Source organism: Zosterops lateralis (assembly GCF_965231275.1).
Source record: "Zosterops lateralis genome assembly, chromosome: 1".
Taxonomy (NCBI): Eukaryota; Metazoa; Chordata; class Aves; order Passeriformes; family Zosteropidae; genus Zosterops; species Zosterops lateralis.
This window is the reverse complement of record NC_139762.1, coordinates 22726156-22745477: the sequence shown is the minus strand read 5'-3', so window position 1 is coordinate 22745477 and position 19322 is coordinate 22726156. Positions and strand designations below refer to the sequence as shown.

At 36.9% G+C, this 19322-nt stretch overlaps 1 protein-coding gene across 3 annotated transcripts; it reads right to left on the bottom strand.

Annotated features, from left to right (window-relative positions):
• Window positions 1–4921: 4921 nt before the first annotated feature.
• On the bottom strand, window positions 4922–19255 carry DBF4 (DBF4-CDC7 kinase regulatory subunit). Of its 3 annotated transcripts, none has more exons than XM_083883528.1 (12): window positions 19123–19255; window positions 17853–18031; window positions 15844–16038; window positions 14704–14754; window positions 14111–14180; window positions 13892–13968; window positions 12435–12465; window positions 12115–12160; window positions 10258–10389; window positions 7745–7859; window positions 7308–7435; window positions 4922–6145 (listed from the first exon to the last, which is right to left on the bottom strand). In XM_083883528.1, the coding sequence occupies exons 1-12, from the start codon at window positions 19166–19168 to the stop codon at window positions 5080–5082; spliced, it is 2136 nt and encodes a 711-aa protein (XP_083739654.1). In that variant the 5' UTR covers window positions 19169–19255; the 3' UTR covers window positions 4922–5079. The 3 variants fall into 3 exon arrangements, with proteins under 3 accessions (XP_083739654.1, XP_083739655.1, XP_083739656.1); XM_083883529.1 differs by having other exon boundaries at window positions 12115–12157; XM_083883530.1 differs by having other exon boundaries at window positions 17853–18028.
• Between the last annotated feature and the right edge of the window lie 67 nt (window positions 19256–19322).

The following is a 19322-nucleotide window of genomic DNA, read 5'->3' as shown; positions in this document are numbered from 1 at the left end:
CGGGAAATCAAGCAGAGAACAGAGATTCACCTCCTCATTTTACTTTCCTGAGAGTTCCTCAACATTGCTGAGGACTGTGGCAGACAATCCACCTCTGAGCAATGAGCTCTTTCACATCAGGAGACAGATTTTTTCTTCTTCTAGCAACTCATAGAATATCTCATGTGGGAAGAGATCTATAAGAATCATAGAGTCCAACTCCCTTCTCTTCGTGGAACTACCTATAAATACACCATAAAATGGTGTCATCCAATCCTTTAACTCTTGACTTGGGGACTGCATCCCTGAGGAGCACATTATGGTGACCAACCACCCTATTAGTGAAGAGCCTTGTCCTGACGTCCAATCTGAACATTACCAGCTGCAGCTTCCTCCCATTTCTTTGTGTCCTATCTCTAATCCCTACAGAGAGGAGACCAGCACCTCCCCCTCCACTGCCTGCACTACTGAAGGTCACAGAGAAAGTCTGGGGTTTGTGCCCAGCTATTCACACACTCAACAAATATCCAACACTGAACCTTGAAGTGAGATCTCCCCTCAACTCAAAAACCAAAACCCAAAACCCCCGAAAAAACAACAACAACAAAACCCCAAACAAACAAACAAACAAACAATAAAAACCCCAAGCAAACAAACAAAAAAACCCACACACACAAAAAACCAAAGCATACACCAAAAAACCAAAACTATTATAGACAGCCACCTGAATCTACAACTTCTTTATCCCAAATGAAATTGGACTACACCCAAACAACTGCTTTCCATCCCAAATCTTTTTACAGTGCTAGATCTGGGGTGCTCAGCATTTATTTTGGATAGCTGCACTATCTAAAGCAAAGAATCAAAAAGCAACATTTGCAGAATGCATGGTAAAAAACCCCAAATTTTTCATCTCATACCACCTTCAGAGATGGTAAGCTGGTTAATGGACTTTATTCACATTTAACTTCACCTGCTACAGGTGCTACAGATTATCAGTGATGACACTCTAGTATTACCAAAAGGATTTACTTTTGTTTTTGCTATTAAGTGCGAGCATAAATAATCTCCTCGCAGGGTCCAGAGAACTAGTTCTGCTAAGAAATAAATTTAGGTATTCATTTTTCTAGTCCACCTACATATATTCTGTGTAAGTTGTACAATTGCTCTGGATCAATTGGTTGCTAAAATTTCCCCTCATTTGTCTTCAAGAGTGGTGATTAGATGCATATAGAGGTTACAGCTAAATCTGAGTGGCAGTAAGCACTCAAAAGAAAATAGCTTCTTTTCCAGAAGAATATTTACATGAAATGAAACATAATGGAAAAAATGAGAGGGATAAAGGGGAGTCCATTTCCTGACACAAGTAACATCCAAACTAGTCATCCAAGAAGGATATGAATGCTTGATCACATTTAATTGTAGTTTTATCTTACACTTCACTATTTCAGGAATTTATCATAATTCTTTACACAATCTAATTGTATGTCTTAAAGTTCTCAGATTCTGAGCATCTACAGAATGAAACTAGGGCAAGGAAGTGCTTTCCACCTTCAAGTACTCAGTGTAAGACCAAGGTAGACTGTGATTTGATGCTTCTGTGGTATCAACTGTCAACATGATCAAAAAGCTCAGCATGATCAGCTTTTATCAGCCAATGGCCCAGAGGTCACATGGACCACATAGCTCACGAAGATTCTCCAGATGGAGAACATGGAGGGATTCATATTTTTGTCCCCTGTCCACATGCCCCACTGTAATTACACAGTTAGAGCAGATAGCATTTTTTCAATATTCCTTCACTCAGAGGCTGCCACAAGAGCTTCACACCATCAAGCAGCTACATTAGCTGAGTGTGTCAGAGCTGAGCCTGTTCGGATGCGGGATGAAGGTGCACACACCCTCACAGGTACATCTAAGAGCCAAAAACCTCAGGCTGTAACTAACTTCCCTGCAATGCTAACGGGAAAGCCAGCTCTACAGTCACTTCTTGCTTTGTGTCAAGTGTTCTGTTGCTGGATGTTGGGCAAGAGCTGCCCACACAGATGGTGCTACAGAGCATGGGGCTCACCTGAGTGCACAAATCTCAGAAGTTACTGCAGAACTTCCTTACGTGTGAGTGGTGTTGGCATCACTAATCCCCACAGGAGTGCCTGTACATACACCCCCACGCACACCATACGGATCGAGAACTATTTCCTCTCAGCCACACTGTAACTTACTAAAATAGACACAGCATTTCTGCTCCTCAAAGTCACAGAAAGCAAGACAATTTAAAAATGAAGCGCATTAGAAGAAATCCTTATGAAGAAAGAGTTGAAACTGTAATTGATATATCTAATTAGCACAAATACATACAGATAAATAAAGGTTTGCCATTAGAAGTGGTTTTAGTGACCAGAGAGGTAGTTTTTGTCTGAACTGTTTGACATTTCTCACTATCACTGCCACATTTTGAAAATACTCAGTTCTCTTTTCTATGAAGAAATGAGAGAGAGATGTTCTAGTAACTACCCTTCCATACATATTTTTTTCAAATTGTAACATAAATACATTCAAACCGTGGTAAAAACTGTGGGTTGTGGTGGTTTTTTTTTTGTTTGGTTTTTTGTTCGGTTTTTTTTTGTTTGTTTGTTTGTTTTTTGTTGTTGTTTTAAATTTTAACAAGCTTAAAAGATAATAAATACATTAAAATAATTAAATATACAGAGTAAATCCGTTTTGGAAATAGTTAATAGGCTTACTGTGGCTTGTGATACCAACTGAACATACAACAAAGGGGACTCGTTTAACACACATGAAAGTGACCAGTAAACAAAATCTCCATTATGACTAGAACTGCTTTTTGCAACCAGTACCAGTAACTCTCCTTTCTTGTTCTGGATTACAATGAATAGTCTTCATATTTTAATGACAAAATTCAGGGTGGTTTTTTTTTCCTTCAAGATTCTAAAGCCAGATTCCAATGTGTTCAAAATTTCTCTTTGCAGTACCTATTGAACTAACACGGTCTAGGACTGCATTTAATCATATGCAAAACATACACGCTCTTTATCTGGCGAATAGATTACCTAACAGTGACTCCTTCTACCATTCACCATTAACATTGCAGCAATCCTCATGTGTATCAATAGCAATGCACACCCAGCTCAGCTGGAGGCCACCAGGGCACCTCAGGAGTGTGTGCCCTTAGAGATGGAAGCAGGGAGGCAGAAGCAAGAGATACTTACTGGCAGATTCTTGCGACGCTTTAGGGGGAAATGCAAATTTTTCTTGATTTTACTTTTAGGACTGAACCAAAAGCTTGAAAAAAGCCACCCCTAGAGAAACTCCAACAAAAAAAAAAACCAAAAAACCAAAAACAAAATAAAAATAATTTAAAAAAATTTAAAAAATACAAACAAACAAAACGCAACAACAAAAACACCAAAAAAAAAACCCCCAAAAAACCACCCAACCCCCCCAAAACCCACCAAAAATAATAAAAGTCAAAAAACCCAAAACCAACCCAACAGAAAAACTCCAACCAAACAAAATTATCTCAATAGAAGAAAAACAGCCAAAACACTAGTTCCTAAAATATATTGAACTTACTGAACCAGACAGCAATCATTAAAGTGTAATTCAAAATGAAGAAGAAAGTAATTGCTTCAATCTTCTACTTTTATGTCCCAGTCCTAGAGTACTATATACTGGTAATTCACAGGCAAAAAATAAATACAGATATACACATTCAAGATCAACTCCTCTTTAAAATGTTAATTTTGTCCATTTCTGTTCTGGCTTTCTGTATTTTCTGGATATGAATCCAGATCTGAATTAACTATAAATCAAGGCAGAAGTGACCAGTAAGATGGGAGAAGCCAAAAGCAGAGTCTCACCAGAGTGTACATCAATTACATTAACAGAGGAATAAGGTATGTCACCTTTAAAGGTGACAGTAACTCCCCAAGAAGCTACTTTCATCATTAAGCTTCCAATACATATCCTCTGTAAAGGAAAGTAATTTTCTATCATTTTCCTCACACCTTCCTGCTCTCCAAGCAGCTTTACCTACCCCTCATAGAAAATAGCCTATAATGGACAGACCATAGCTGCAACATTAAAGCACTTTAACCATAAGAGCACTAAGTTTGAGAATATTAAATGGGCAAGAAATGAAAATGTAGATAAGTAATTTATGCAAAAATTAATGAAAGTAATTTCTGTGGTTGAGATCGCTTATATGACCTTAAGGCACTCTACATTTCTTAATAACGCTTTGCCTCTTGTAATTTCATACTTGTGCCCTGTCATCATTCACAGATACAGAAATTCTGAAAGAAATCAGCTCTGGTAAAGATCTGCATAATTAAAAAAAAAAAAAAAATCCCAGTTCTCACTTGTGTCTTTCACTCTGTTTTTGAGTTAAGCCAATCTGACAGGCTGGCTACTCAAAAAAAAACAAAACAAAAAAAAAAAACAAAAAAAAACACAAAAACCTAAGTCAATCAGAAACCTACCTGTCTTGTTGGTTTCTTATTATTTGTTTTCCCCCAATGAAAATACATCTGCTTTCTTATTAGCTGAAATACACAATAGATCTAGTTCTAATTTGATAAGAATACATCAGGATAGTCAAAGAATGCAATACATCTTTGTTGTTGCGTTCTCTATTAAAGCAGCAGAAGAAACAGAAAAAGGAAGCAACCAAATGCCCACAAAACATCAGTAACCCATGAGTAATGGCGTACCTTATTTACAGTGGAACATCCAGTTATTTCTAATGTGGTTACCTGGAATGTATCATAATCAATGATTTTAGAAAATTACTCTATCTAAATGCAGCTGCACCATGCTTTGCCTAGAAATCCATTTAACCCAAATGTGGGGTCAGAGCCTTTTACCAGACACAATAAAGCAGTACCTCTAAAAAAACCCCAAACATGTGACCAGAGCCAAACTTTGTTTTATTTTTCATATTTACATACAGAAAATTTTGCATTAAAAAAACTTGAAAACCAAAAAATCTGTACATATAATACAGCAATTTAAGTCTTCATTAATAGAATCTTAAATTTTCAAGTCAATTAAAAAATCATTATATTAAATAAACCAGTATTAAAATCCAAAAAACGGGGATGAGGATGAAGAAGAAAATAATGACCACATAACATCTGCATTCTGCCCTTCACATGTATCATTTATGTTCACTGAACATTTGTTCTCAGGGTAACTTGAAAAACCTCCAAATTCTGAGTTTCTTTCACTTGTCTGAAATAACTCCAATAAAGTCTGCAGTGGTGAGCTACAAGTGCTTCTCTTCTCTTCAGGAACAGACAATCCATCTGAATTCTTTCCACATAACTCCATATTCTGTTTCTGGGTTTCTCTTTTATTCCTTCTCAAGTTAAGCTTCACTTTTCTGTGCAGTTTTCCAGACGGTGAACTGTGGGCAGTGCTGGCAGCTGATGCATTAAGTCCTTTGTTCACAGCAGTATCAGATACCTCAGCCTTCAGAACGACACTGTGCTGCATTTGCTGATGATTATCACATAAATCATGATGTTTCTTGACAAACGTAGGATTGGCATCTGTTTTTTTCAAACACTTTGCTGGTAGAACTACTGAATTATTTAATTTTCGTTTCTGCTGCAGGAAGTTTTTGTCTTTTTCACTAAAATCTGTAACTTGGATATGAGAATATGAAGTATCCACTCCTTCCTGAAAACACTGTACATTCCTTTTACTTACATCTGGTACCAGTATTTCCTTGCTGAATGGCTCAGAAGCTCGAGACAAGTTGTCTGCGTACACTCTGTCAGTTTTCTGAATGGGTGGTTGTATGGAATTTGATGGTACAACAGTCTCTCTTAACTTCACAGCACAGGAGCAATCAGTCTTCATATTTTCATTATTAATTCTGAACTTACTTTTTAGTTCTGAAGGTTGTGATGGGTGACAATGAAGAACTGAAGAGACAGATGCAGAAACAGGGGTAGGTATTGGCACAGAATTTGGTTGTAGCTCTGCAGGCTGGCGATCCAGTTTGAGTGCCTGCATTGCAGTATCCTTCCAGGAGTAAGTTTTCAAAGAAATGCGTTGCTTTTTCAGTCGCTCTTTCAGCTCATCTGGTCTGGTTATCTTTCCAATAATAGGAGAAAAACATCCTGTGCTACATTTTGTCCTACAATGAAATAGTTTGAAAATATTAACAAACATAACAATCCCCCTGCAACCTAACTCCATATGCAACTGATTCTAGAAAAGCAACTGAACTGACAAAGGAGCTTTTGTTTTTACTCCTCAAGGAAAGATATATTTAGGGTAGTAACACACTATTTCTGTAGGAGCAGAGTGTCTTATAGTTTTGATGTTTCCTTACCGATTTCTACAGCTCATTAAGTTGTAAAAATACACAAAGTAGTCTAGTATTTCAGTAAATCTCAATTTACAGTGGCATTAAGAACAAAAGAAGTTAATGAATATAATGCAATGACTATAAATACTTACAAATATTCTAACATATATACACAAAAAATTAACATGATTTCTTGACAGGATTTCAAGTCTAACAACTCTGAGTATTTTGAAATCTTGAAAGAAATTAAGGCTTGCTTTTGTTAGGCAGTTGTATGATTCTATTTGCATTTCCTTTGATTTCACTAAGAATACCTTTATTTCTTCATTACTTGTCTTTTTAAAAAATAAATAAACAACAAAGTTATTCCTTATCTCCTGAATAATTTCCAAAAAATCAGACCAACCTTGAATAGTGTGACTGCTTCATATAGCAAAGACCCTGGTGCCTACAGTCCAAGACACCAAACAAGCCTTTCTTGCCCTTTCAAGCTCTTGAGCTACAAAGAAAGGAACACTCGCTTTCTCTGTCCTGCACAAGCAGCACAGAAGCTAAGAGGTTTAGAGTACAGGTAGGAAGTTTTTCCACAGAGAAGGAGACCAGATTGACTAATTTGCTGCCCTTAGACTACTAAATATGACAGAAAGCATTCAGAGCAAGATGTCCATTGCTGTCTTTCTGTTAGCAGTATTTCAGTACAGTAGATTTTGTGTTACAGGAGCTGAAGATAAGTAGGACAACTTCTGGTAACTTTCAGTCTCATCTTTCTCCAATGTCATTTGCACTTCTGTTTTGTTGGGGTTTTTTTCCTAAGTTCTGCTTGTCAGAACTGATTTGACACATACAACCTTACTGAAAATTTCTACAATTTATTTCAGCCTTGAAAACATGAATCTATCCTCATCTATTCAGATCAAGAATTTCAGAACTATCTTTATGTTCAATGTCCTGACTCACAGAGTCTTTAAAATTTAAACACGTAACTCACCTTTTTATTTTTCCCGTATCATCATCTTTGTAGGCAACAAACTCATAAACTAACTTTGAGATTATATCATCAACAACTTTATACTGTGTGCTTTGTGCAAAATTTCGGTGCCGCTCACTTTCAAGATGCTGCAATAAAGAAAAAACATGAAATAAATTTAATATTACAGATACAAATATCCAAGTCAACAGTACAACAAGGAGCAAGTAAATATCATTAATTTGCTACCAGCATCTCTAAGACATGAATTACTAGTGCCTTCAGCTATCAGAGATAGGTTTTAAATTTTACTTGTTGCTTCTAACATGGAAAAAAAATACTAACTTGCTGGTTATTCAGAAAAATATTTTAAAATAAAAAATTATAGAGTAACCTCTGGTGATACCACATTAAAGAGATATGATGGTATCAAAGCATATACTTGACATTTCACATACTGTTTGCAGATCTTCATATTTCTTCCCACAACATTCACAATATCCTCTCTTTTTTTTGTCCTTCTGAGGAAGCTGAGCTGGCATTCCACAATCCTTGTCACTGTTTATTTTGTTTCTGTTAAGAGAATATTAATGAGTCTTAAACATGGAACTGAGTGCTCAACTTGTTCCTCACAGTATGTTCATTCTTACTTAATACACCCCCCAAAAAAACCTCTTTATTTCCCCTTCAACTATTTATATTGTTTTAGTCAACACTTAAAAAACCCAAAGAGTTATGCATAGATTTAAAATCAAACAAACAAAACCCAGAAACATTTACTGCAAGAAGCCAGGAGACCCAGTGGAATGATATGTAAGTATAGAGCATCCCAGTTAGTACAGACATACTACTGTCACTGACTCAGAATAAATAATACAAAATTACTAAACAAATAAAAATCAAAGGACATTTAGAAATCTCTGTGCACAGCTGATAAAACCCAAACTGGAAAAAAAAAAAAAAAAAAAAAGAAAAAAGAAAAGAAGATTTTAACACCTTCTGTTGGTTATACATAATTTTGAATATGCTGACCAAATGCCATTTTGTCCTGTTTTTCCAGGTAAAGGCTAAGTGGGAATGCAAAAAAATGAACCTAAAGTTCTTCCTGGACATTAGAATATGAAGAGGTTTTCAACAGCTGCTCCATGACCTTTCAAAATCCTCACCTGGGATGAGCTACTGTTTGATGTAAACCACTATTAAACCACTTTGATATGCCAGCAGTAAAGCAAAGTCATCAACCTCTCCTTTCTTTTTACTTTGAAAGAATAGTTCCATCTCCCTCTTTACTATCTGCATAGATGTAAGCTCAGGACTTTACATCTAAAAATTTGTCTTGAAAAATCTCTAGCTCACAAAGCATAGCAATGCATTGTTAACACCCTGCCCCAGCATTTCTTAAGGTTCTCCAGGCCAGGGAACTCTAGTGTGTGCTTTAACTGTTACATCAGCCTGGACACCTTCCCCCTGGAGAACAGTAAAACTCACAGGGAACGAGTACAGCAGGGCAGAAGCAATAGAATGGATCATCTGAAGACTGAATAAGTCTGCAGGTCTTACCCAATGCAGAAGCAAGTAGAACTAAAAACTTTTCTTCAAGAAGTTCTTCTCCCAGGTAAAGACAAAACAAGTGAACATTCCCCTTTCTCTCTCTCCCAAAACTGACACTGGCCACATTCACCTGCTGAGTATGAAACATTCTCCCACCTAAACAACTCTTTGGTATGTACCCACCTGAAATATTAATTAGGAATATTTATTCAAACATAAATCCTGAAATTTTTAATATATCATATTCCTTAATCCATCTAAACAAAACCTGCCTTTTTGGTTTTTTAATGCTTTAAAAAGAATGGGCCTTTCCAACATCCTGAGAAGAGACACAATCAGAAATGGCCTTACTAATACAGCAGTCACCCCTGTGATATATATTATTTGCCTTTTCATACTGCTACCTTCCTTACAATTAAAAAAAATAAAATTAAAAAGGAAACAAAAAGCATCATGGCAATATCAATTGAAACCTCCAGCACTGTATTACAGTCAAGACTGGACAGAACTGTGGAGAAACCACTTCATGAAGAAAGCTGGTATCACAGCTAAGTAAGTCTTCAGCCCTAAAGACAGAAAAGCAGCAAAAATACAGAAAGTTCCACATACAGCAAAGCCATCCTTCACCTAAATGTATTTAGTCTCTCACATGAATCAATTTTAGAAGTCAATGAAAAAAGCTAGGTATAAAAAAAAATTTAAAACCAACACCGATTCACAAAAAACAGTTAATTAGGACTCTTAAATAGTTTCAAATCATAAAATTGATTTGCTGAAGTTCTAACTGCATCTGCAGCGTTCAAATAGAGCCTGAATGCCAAAACGTATCACATAAACACTTGCTGTAAAGCCAGCTGCAATTCTACTGGGCAGCTGGCATCCACTTTTCATCTTTGAAGAACTGAAGCAGTATTAGCAGTCTATCTAATTTCTATAAATTATCAACAATAGACATTCTTTATCAACAATGGTTAGGCACTGTGATTGAATATCACTGCTTTAATAAATTCAACTATTTGTTTCAGCACTATATGGACAAATAAAAAAGAAGTCTTAAGAAACCCATTTCTTGTGAAATACTTACTGAACAGCATCCAAGATGAGGACAAAGAAGAAACCAGTGGCAGAAAGGAAAAAAATATCTTAGGCTGACCCACAGTGAAAGGAGAAGGCCACATTTTTGGATGTATGCATCTGTATGCCCAAAAAAAGGACTAAAGACAGGATAAAGAGGGCACAGATAGAGAGACAGACACCAACAGTGTAGTAAATACATCTGATGACACAGGGCTAATAGTATTAAACAGCACAGAAAATTAGAAGATGAGCAATTATTTTAGAACATAGTTAGTCATGGAGTATTTCAGAGAAGAACACTCTCCTCTACCCACACCTCAATGAAATAAAGTTTTCAACAAACCTTTCCTTAGTCTGAGTTTGCTTTTGACCAGAAGGATACTTCTTATCCACCTCAAATGGACTATATGGCTTTGGAACACAATAGTTCAGAAATGGAAAACTCAGTAACTGCAGATAAAATGGTCGGTACTGGCTGTATCAACAGAAAACAAGTGCATGAGAATCATCAAAAATGGAAAAAGGGCTTCATTGCCTACATTACTCCAGGTCCAAAATCTTGAAAAAGTGTTTCTCTTTTACATATGAGGCACACAGAACGCTAAGCAGATAAGTATCTTAAAATCAGTCATTCATTCTTTCCTTGATACTTTCCTTCAGTTTCCACAGTTATCTTACACATTCCTCAGGATATCACTTGTGTGCCTATTAGTTGTTTTGAGTTGGGTAACCAATAAACCCAAGAACAATTTGGACAACAGTGCATTTGTGCTCCTGAGAAGTAGCTACAGCAGTTCCCAACATCCAATGTTCTTTGGGTTTTTTTAATATTATCATTTTATTTAAAAAAAAATTAATTCACCATTCAAAATCTAAAAACTGACTTTTTCATTATCCAGAAAAATAATATTCCTGTACACGACTGTATTTTCAGAGATACCAGAACTAGCAACCCTATCAGTGCTCTGAATAAATGAAGAGCTTCTAAAATAGAACACGTCAAAAGTTCATATATGGAATAATCAATTGACTAAAATGCTGATGGTAGAATTCAATCCGAATTTTTCCCCACATTGCTATTATAAGCTACCCAGGCAAAACTACAAGAGCAAGTCTGGAAAACATAATGGCAAGAGTGAAGCATCACATTCTGCTTCTAAACTGTTACTTATGTTGCATAAACATTAAAAAACATTATGTTACATAAATCTGAGAAGTATTTCAAGTGTTTAGTACTCCACTACATTGTGAAATTCACCTATATTTATATATTAATTTCTTATCCTCACAACTGTGTTGGTCCAATTCTCTCCACTATCCCCATGTCTCTCATACCTATTGCACCAACTCACAGTGTACAACCAGGTTTAGATTTTTTTTTTTTTTTTTTCAATTCAGGAAAGTGTCAGAGAAATCAGGTCAAAGATTTTAATGCTTATAAACAACACCATAACTCAGAAGTTAGTTAGGAATTTAAAAGTGCAAATTATGCTCCGCAGAACCAAACATTTTTTACAATTCATTGTTCACTCAACTTCTGGATAACCAGCATTTTTTTACACAACAAAGATTGACTGATTACAGAACCAGATTATTTGACCAGAAATATGTGAAATTTTTCAAGACTGAAAGTATCAAATGTCATGCTACTGTGGATACTGAAATCAGATTAATAGCTTGTAATTTTTCCTTTTAAAAAGAAATGATTGAACAGGAAATTAAACCTAATTTCAATTAATTATTTTAACTAACAATATCTCTTTCCTTACATCTAAAGGGTCTCAGCAGGAGACGAATGTAATTGAGTTGGAACTACAGGAGTGGAATTCAGTATGCGAAGTTTTATTCATCTTTTGGGTTACAGGACTTGGGTCTAAGGAAAGACATTAAAGGCTCAGGAGTCCCTTTCATTCCTTGGTAGAAAGTAACCCAGAGAACCCACTCTCATGATCTACAAGCTCGAGTTACCTGTTAACTTGTCACTTGCATCACCTACTGCAAATATTCCCTACTATACTACTACTTGCTCAATCTCATTTAGTGGCTAAAGACATTTGTATGTCATTTTAAGAGGGCAGTACAACTGACATCTGAAGTCAGGAAGTTGAAGGAATTGAGATTTAAGAACATACTTCCTCAAATAATTCTTAATTACTCAGTTTGAGAATCACATTACTAAATGCATGAAGAGAACACTTACCGACTCCTATCTTCCACCCTGATAAATGGACTTTTCAGTCTACCTGCTCAAATGGGGAGAAAAGGAAATCAATAGAGAATTACTTTTCATCATTTATCAGTTGCCCCAATAGCTTAATAAATAAGCAGACTGTATTTTAGAACTCATTATGTACAAGTTTTGACAAACTCTTGATTTCCACAAAATTTTTCTACATGCTTCTCTTGGACATACAAATTGGCATGGGACACCACGTGTGACCACAGGAGAAATGTAGCACATTTTTAAGCATTCAGAAAGTAAGTCAAGCCAGAAACCTCTACAATTATTGAAGTACTTACTTTTTGACTTTTGAGCAGTAACGTGTTTTCCCTATTGAAAAAAGAGAGATGGTGTAAAAAATGAGTATTATTCTGCACTGTACTCAAAGATTTAGCTGCAGATAATTTAGATAATTCCTATGAAGTCGTGATGAATTTTTCAGGAAACTAAGCTCATTAGTACTTTCAAACAAGGTAACATGTTTGCCAAAGAAATATTTCTTTCTACACAGAAAAAAAAGAAGTGCTCTCCTTCAGATACCTCAATTCACTTTTTCTAAAAGCAAATCTAAACAAAGAAACCCAGAAAGATAAATTTATACACTCTCTCCACCCTGAAAATACCTTGCCATGGTTGAAAGTTCAGTCTTTAATACACACACCATTTTTACAACACTTTGTAAATTCTAATTAACTGCAAGCTGCAAAATGCCACCAAAATCCCGTAGAACAGCAAGTATCTCCAGTTAAAACAATTCTTTCCATTTGAATGGATTTACACAGGCTGCATCTTTCATTATTTTTAGCAATGAAGACTAAAATTTAGAGGAATATTTTGTCTTCAGAAAAAAGTGAAGTCTACATTCAAGCATCAGTTGTTAAATGTAATTGATTCTGGTCAAAGTACAAACTCATTTCACACTACCTGCCAAAAACCTCTCCCGTTATCCACAAACGGAGTGACGACTTGGCAGCGGATTTTACGTGGCCTCAAGAACTACCCAATATTACATTCCAAACAGCATAACACACACTGGGTAGTTTGGTTCTGTTTATTTATCAGCCCCATTGCTAAACCAGACAATTGTGAGAATTACTGAGCAACTGCAGATGGAGCACCCAAGACCTATAAGCTTTAATGCCTCACTACATCATAGACTAAAAACCTGAGAAAAGGGGATTTTCACTTGCCAACTCCACATACTTGGCAAAATAGCTTCAAGATGCTTTATGCTCATTCTCTGTGAAGGCAGAGTTGCAGATTCCTTATAGAGACAGCTCCTCCAGGAAATACAACTATGATTTTTCAAAATGGCCCATCAAAATGAAAGAACTTCTAATCACTGTGTCACAGGGAAAATTATACAAGGCAACGTAGCCACCATCTACATCATACTAAAACAATAATACATTTTATTAATTACTTTTGAGGCAGGCAGAATGGAAACTTCAGACAGTTCAGCACTTTTGACACTTAGATATCCTTTGCAAGAGTACAGCTCTACACACTATGGCATCAATGCTACTATTAAAGTTATTTTCAAAGAATGTTGAAATATACAGCAAATACTTCATATTTTCAAAGATGGTTTTTAAATCAATTCACAAGACATACTAGTCCGTGAAAAACCGAAAATGAGCAATACCTTCATTAAAATAAAACTGACAGGCTTCACTGTAGGCAGTTCTTAGTACCTTGTGTTTTCTTAGTTAATGAAAAAAAATGACATTTTTATAAATGGTGGAGAGGCACTTACCACATCTTTAGAAGAACTGCCTGCTCTTTTGATTAGATAGAGCTCCCTTTTCTTTTGTTCAATGCAATTCTTAACATCTGGCAAATAGTGGGAGAATTAGACTCAGTTGACTCAATTTTTGTATGTTTGACATAACTTTTAATATTTCCAATTCAACAGAAGAACAGTTAAATGAACGTTACACATTCAAGTCAGGCTTAATCTAATAAAAACATTTACCATCAATATGAAGTATCTTCACTCCCCAACTCAAAGCATTGGATAGTATACTACCAGAAGGGATTAAGTCCTGCAAGCAATAAATTATATTAATAATCTTAAACAATATACAGTAATTACTTAACATAATTAAAAATATACATGTAATATGAAAACTGAGATTAAAATGCAGATGCTTTGCTAGCAGCCGAAAGAATACTCTCCTAGACTCCTCTTCTGTCTGTCTCTGTGTTACAGCACCTCACCATCAAAACCTCCAGAAAACCAAAATTTTTTCTTTATGGTCACATTTTATAGTAAGATTTGAAGAGAGTGAATTTATACACTTCATGAGCACCTCTCAAATGCTATTATATTAGCAATCCTGACACATTTTACTATTTGTCCTAAGACTCCAAAGACTTTCAATTCTTCAGGAGGTACCCAGAAAACATACCTGACACTTCACTTAGGACAATCCCTCAACTTCTGCCTCAGCATTCCGTGACTGACTTCTCTCTAAAACCACTAAGACCACTTTTGCTACTGCTGGTTTTCTAGAAAAACAAGCCCCCAAGGTTCTGAAGCACAAGTTTGTTGATTCTTTGGCTTACCTGTTCTTTGATTGCTTTTTCAACCAAGGACTTTCCTCTGCTCATACGTACCTACATTAAAACAGAAACAGATCTGGAGCAAAGAGAGATAATCTACATTGCTCTTAACAAATACATACATTAGCTATGAGGGTCTCCTTTTGTTCATCCTACTGCTAATTTTTCAGTAATGTGCATCCTTCTCACAGTTTCTTACAGTCAAAGGGGAAAAAACTCAAAACCAAAAAACCCCAACAAGTAATCATTTTCAGCCAAAGAAGGCCACCGCAATGCTAGTGCTGGAACAAAGCAGATGGTGGGAATAAGCAGCCAGTGACACACACCAAAAGATGAGGTTTCATCAGCTGGGCTTGTGAAAATTATAGCCATGAATATAACCATAGTCACTGTTTTACGCCCTTTTTCTATCATCAGTGCATTTCCTTTTTCTGCTTTCTGCTGTTTATTCATAATGGGCTGCCTTTACCTATCCAGACTGTTTGCAAAATGAGATGACCTGACCTACGTGACACAAAGACCACCCTGCAGCCTGGTCATGTTTCTAAACAAGCACCATATATATAGTACAGCTAACTATTTTCAACTATATTTTGAAAGGACACAAGACTTGCCCAAATAAGAAACTTCACATAAACCTGTAAAAATTCAGATACTAACTGTTGCAATTAATGTGATCCCCTAAGAAAGGGCTCAGAATCCTCAATTTTAATTATTTCCTACTACTATCAGAGAGTGTTTCCGCAGGTATCAGCATTAACAACATCAAATCAGACAGATTTTAATAGGCTGTGTTGCTAAAGGGACAGGAATCACTGGATGTCATCACGTGCCTGATCTAGCTGTCAAACATGACAATAATGTTTTAAGTCAGACATACTAGAGTAGAACATATTTTAGTATACTCTGCTTATTTGCAAAAATGGATCTTTTTGGAATTAGTTTTAAAAAATTGCTGAATTAGTTTGAGTTTGTTAAGTTTAACAAGTTAGCCTGAATAAGTTTAAAAGAACGTTTGAAAGAAAAACCCTTTTTCACCCAAGGAAACTGCTGCCACCTTTAGGAAACAAAACAGGAGGAAAACTGTAAGAGCATATTCCATGGATTGCAACTGCTTTGCAGTATTATTACTAAGAAACTTACTGTATCTACTGTCTTAAATGAACTTCCATCGTGTCGATCTTTTCGGTTGCTTGGATGAGGGGAACCATTTCCTCCATTAGGTGCAGATTCTGGACTAGGAACAGGAGAAATCTGGCCAAGAGTTGGTGCAAATTTTGCCTCCTTTTTATTAGTCACCAGATAGTTGATATCTTTACTAAGAAAACTCTCCACTCTCTAAATATAAAGATGAAAACCAAAGAACTATTTCAGGACAATAGACCAGTAACTCAATTTTACATTGAATATTTTAAAGGATTATAAAATTTTTCAAAAAATTAAGTTCAAAAACACTGAGTTAACAAGAAAATATTTTCTAAATATCTGGACGACAATGACAATTAAGTTGTACAAGCATCTTACCAGTCACAAATTCTAATTTCAATTTCTTAATTCTGTAGTCATTATCAAAAGAGCTTTGCTTACTACAATTTTTTACTATCTACCTGTAATACTTTCCAATTGCAAGAATGCAAACACTGCATTAAGGAATAACAGACTAATTCAAGAAAAGAAACTCTCTTTAATTTTATGTAACAGAAATTACACAGAAGTGTTCAGCTAAACTTAAAGGCAAGTGTTTGCAAATGTAATTTACAGTCTGCAAGAAGCTATAAATTTACTGAGCTTAGAACTAGCAGAAAAACTAAAATTCAGGATAGCTACCATGTTTCACACCTACAGTTTTCATAAAACTTCTCCAAAAAGTAAAGTCTTAAGTAGATTCATATTCAGCAATATAAAAATGTGGTCATTCTGCATTTACTCTCTTCCATTTTGCTCCTTCAGTCTCTTTCATTGCCAGCTACAGTGATTAACAGCTCTCTGCCTTGTTATTTCATGTCAGATTGTATAGTTTCAGGTATTTTCCTTTCTTCCACTAATCAGTGTGGAAAGCACTAATCACATAGCTTGAAACTGTTCTGCTCCGTGTATCTTTACAGAAACAGAATATGCAGAGAGAGGCACTTTTAAGTGCACTCCACTCAAGTAACAATGGAACATGTGGTAATTGATCATGAGGCCGCTGAGCGCCTCAGGGTGAGGCATTTACTCCTCAGAATAAGCCAAAACACCTTCCTTTTCAGTTTCTTTAAGTTTTGGCCTTCCTTTTCACATATGAATTCCTAAAATTCTGGTTTAGAGAGAAAGACAAACGATAGCATGCACTTATTTGATGCTAAACATAAAACAATGCACAACTTAACTCAAAACCGTGTTATTGCTATTCCTTACTGATACTATGATTTCAGACAGCACCTAGATTTACAAGCACCAATTTTATAAAGCTGCTCAGTGTCCCTCTGAGGTCAAAGTATTGCCAAAGCAATGTTCAGAACAGCTAGTAATTTAAGCAGATCCCTTCTGCCTCTGTGCTTAGAAGGTGTTTAGTAATACATACAATGCAATTAATATTATTATATCATGTACTTGCTTGTATCAGAGTTCCTTTCATACAGAAAGGAGAATTAGGAAAAAAATTAGTAATATGATTATAAAATTTATTATTTAAGTAAGAGTTTTCAAAAACAGTATAATACTCTGTGCAAAAGGTAGTTAGTGAAGTTACTGATTTACAGAAAACATATACAAAACTCTTCTTTTTATCTCTTTCAGGTTCAGCTGAACACTGATAGTCGTAACATGCAAACATGACAATATAGTCAGAAGCAGCAGAAGAAAAAGCACCTCAAACAATGAAACCTAATAAATTTGGATAAAATTTTGAGCCAGGTGAAAAATCAATTGAAAACAAAACTTTCTAATAAGAACTTTTGTTCCAATCAGTAAAGCAGGTTCTCTTGAAAACCCACAGAATAATTTGTTGATAAGCTCACTGTTTGTACTAAAGTTTAAAAACATAGAAAAATAAGATCCCATCTCAGGTAACTACAAATAACATTAAAACGCGGTTACAAAAAACACAAAAAAGGCATTCCACATGCGCACATTTCCTTCTGGGTTCATACAAGTCTCTATTATTAACTTACCCCTCCCAGCTCTTTGAGGTCCTTTCCTAACTTTTCAGAGATCACATTTGATGGGATATCGAGGTAAAACACCTTCCCAGTGAGTGGCTTAAATTTGAGTTTCTCTGGTTTTCCTGTGTCTTTTTTCACATTCTTCAGGGAAGATCTTATCTTTTCTGTTTTTGCTTGTATTCCATCTGCTAGGGGGAAAAAAAGGCAATTTAAACAGAACTGGACTTAAGTTTTATTTTTGAAAAAGAAAACTTCTAAATTATGGAAATGGATGGAGCAAACTTCCATAGAATGGCTTGGGTTAGAAGGCACTTTAGAAATCATCTAGCTTCAACCTCTCTGCCATAAGCAGGTTCACCTTTCACTAAACCACGTTGCTCAAAGCACAATTCCACATCTTGGTTTTACATTGGTTTTTCTTCCTCACTGACTCACTCCTAGTTGCTTCTCTTCTGGAGAAGCTCAAGACAATGAGAGCTGCCACAGGAAGTGAGCAGGCCTCTTCTAGAAACAAAAAGGCAAGATGCAAAACAGTCCCTCGGTTAAGTATTCCATCTCTCCCTGAAACAGTCTTAGATAGGAAAGGGAGCAGAACCACTATTCATGCTGCAAAATCCTCTAAGCAAGGTTTATGAGCACACTAAATAATGCAGGAACAGCAGTTCTGTAGCATCTGGAAGGTAAAAAAACCCTAAAGAAGTATGAAAATGAGGAGACATAGGTTGGTGCAACTGATCCCGAATCTAAACAGAAAAGATGGGCGATAAGCAAGCGTGCAAGGAAAATTCTGTAGAAGACCATGATTCAAATATGGTGTTATACGCACCACACACATGCCAGAGCCGTTCGAGTATTAACACTCTAAACACTGGAATTAATATTGGAGCACATTTTAAACCTCTCAGGGATAATAAAAAGTTTGGAGCGCATTAGCAGGACTGCAATAGCAATGAAGAGTCTCCCTCGCAAAGGGGGTGCTCTCACACCCTGGGCCTAAGGCGCCCCGTCAAGTACCAGGGGAGCCCTGCCCGGGGAAAGCAGCTCGCCCAGCAGCCGCCCGGCCATTGCCCACACACCACGGACACGCTTTTACGTTTACTCCCCAACCCAGGCAAAGGCCCTTGGAGCTGCCCCCTGCTCAGAGCGTCAGCCCGAGGGCGGCGGTGGCCGAGCCCGGCGCGGGGCGCCTCAGGCCCCGGCGGGGATGGCGGCACCGGCTGAGAAAGGCCTGGACGGCGGCGGCAGCTCCCCCGCGCTGCCCGCAGCCCCCCGCGCTTACGGGGACGCGCTCCTTTGTCGGCGGCCTCGGCAGCGCTCGGCTTCATCTTCCTGCGGAGTCACATCGTGCTCTGCTCCGCCGGCTCCCCGATCGGCACGGCCGCCCCACGGCCGCCTTCCCGCCTCCGCCACAGCGACCCGGCACCGCAACCAACGGCCCGCGCGGCCCGGCCCCTCCCGCCCAGCGCGGGCGGAAGGCGA

Excerpts from the sequence above, each read along its gene's own strand:
- DBF4 (XM_083883528.1), bottom strand. The coding sequence starts at position 19,168 with ATGAAGCCGAGCGCTGCCGAGGCCGCCGACAAAGGAGCGCGTCCCC. Across the intron at positions 13,969-14,110 it reads GAAGATACTTCATATTGATG|ATGTTAAGAATTGCATTGAA; the intron begins GTAAATGTTTTT and ends ACTATTTGCCAG. Across the intron at positions 7,860-10,257 it reads CAAACTCAGACTAAGGAAAG|AAACAAAATAAACAGTGACA; the intron begins GTTTGTTGAAAA and ends TTCTCTTAACAG.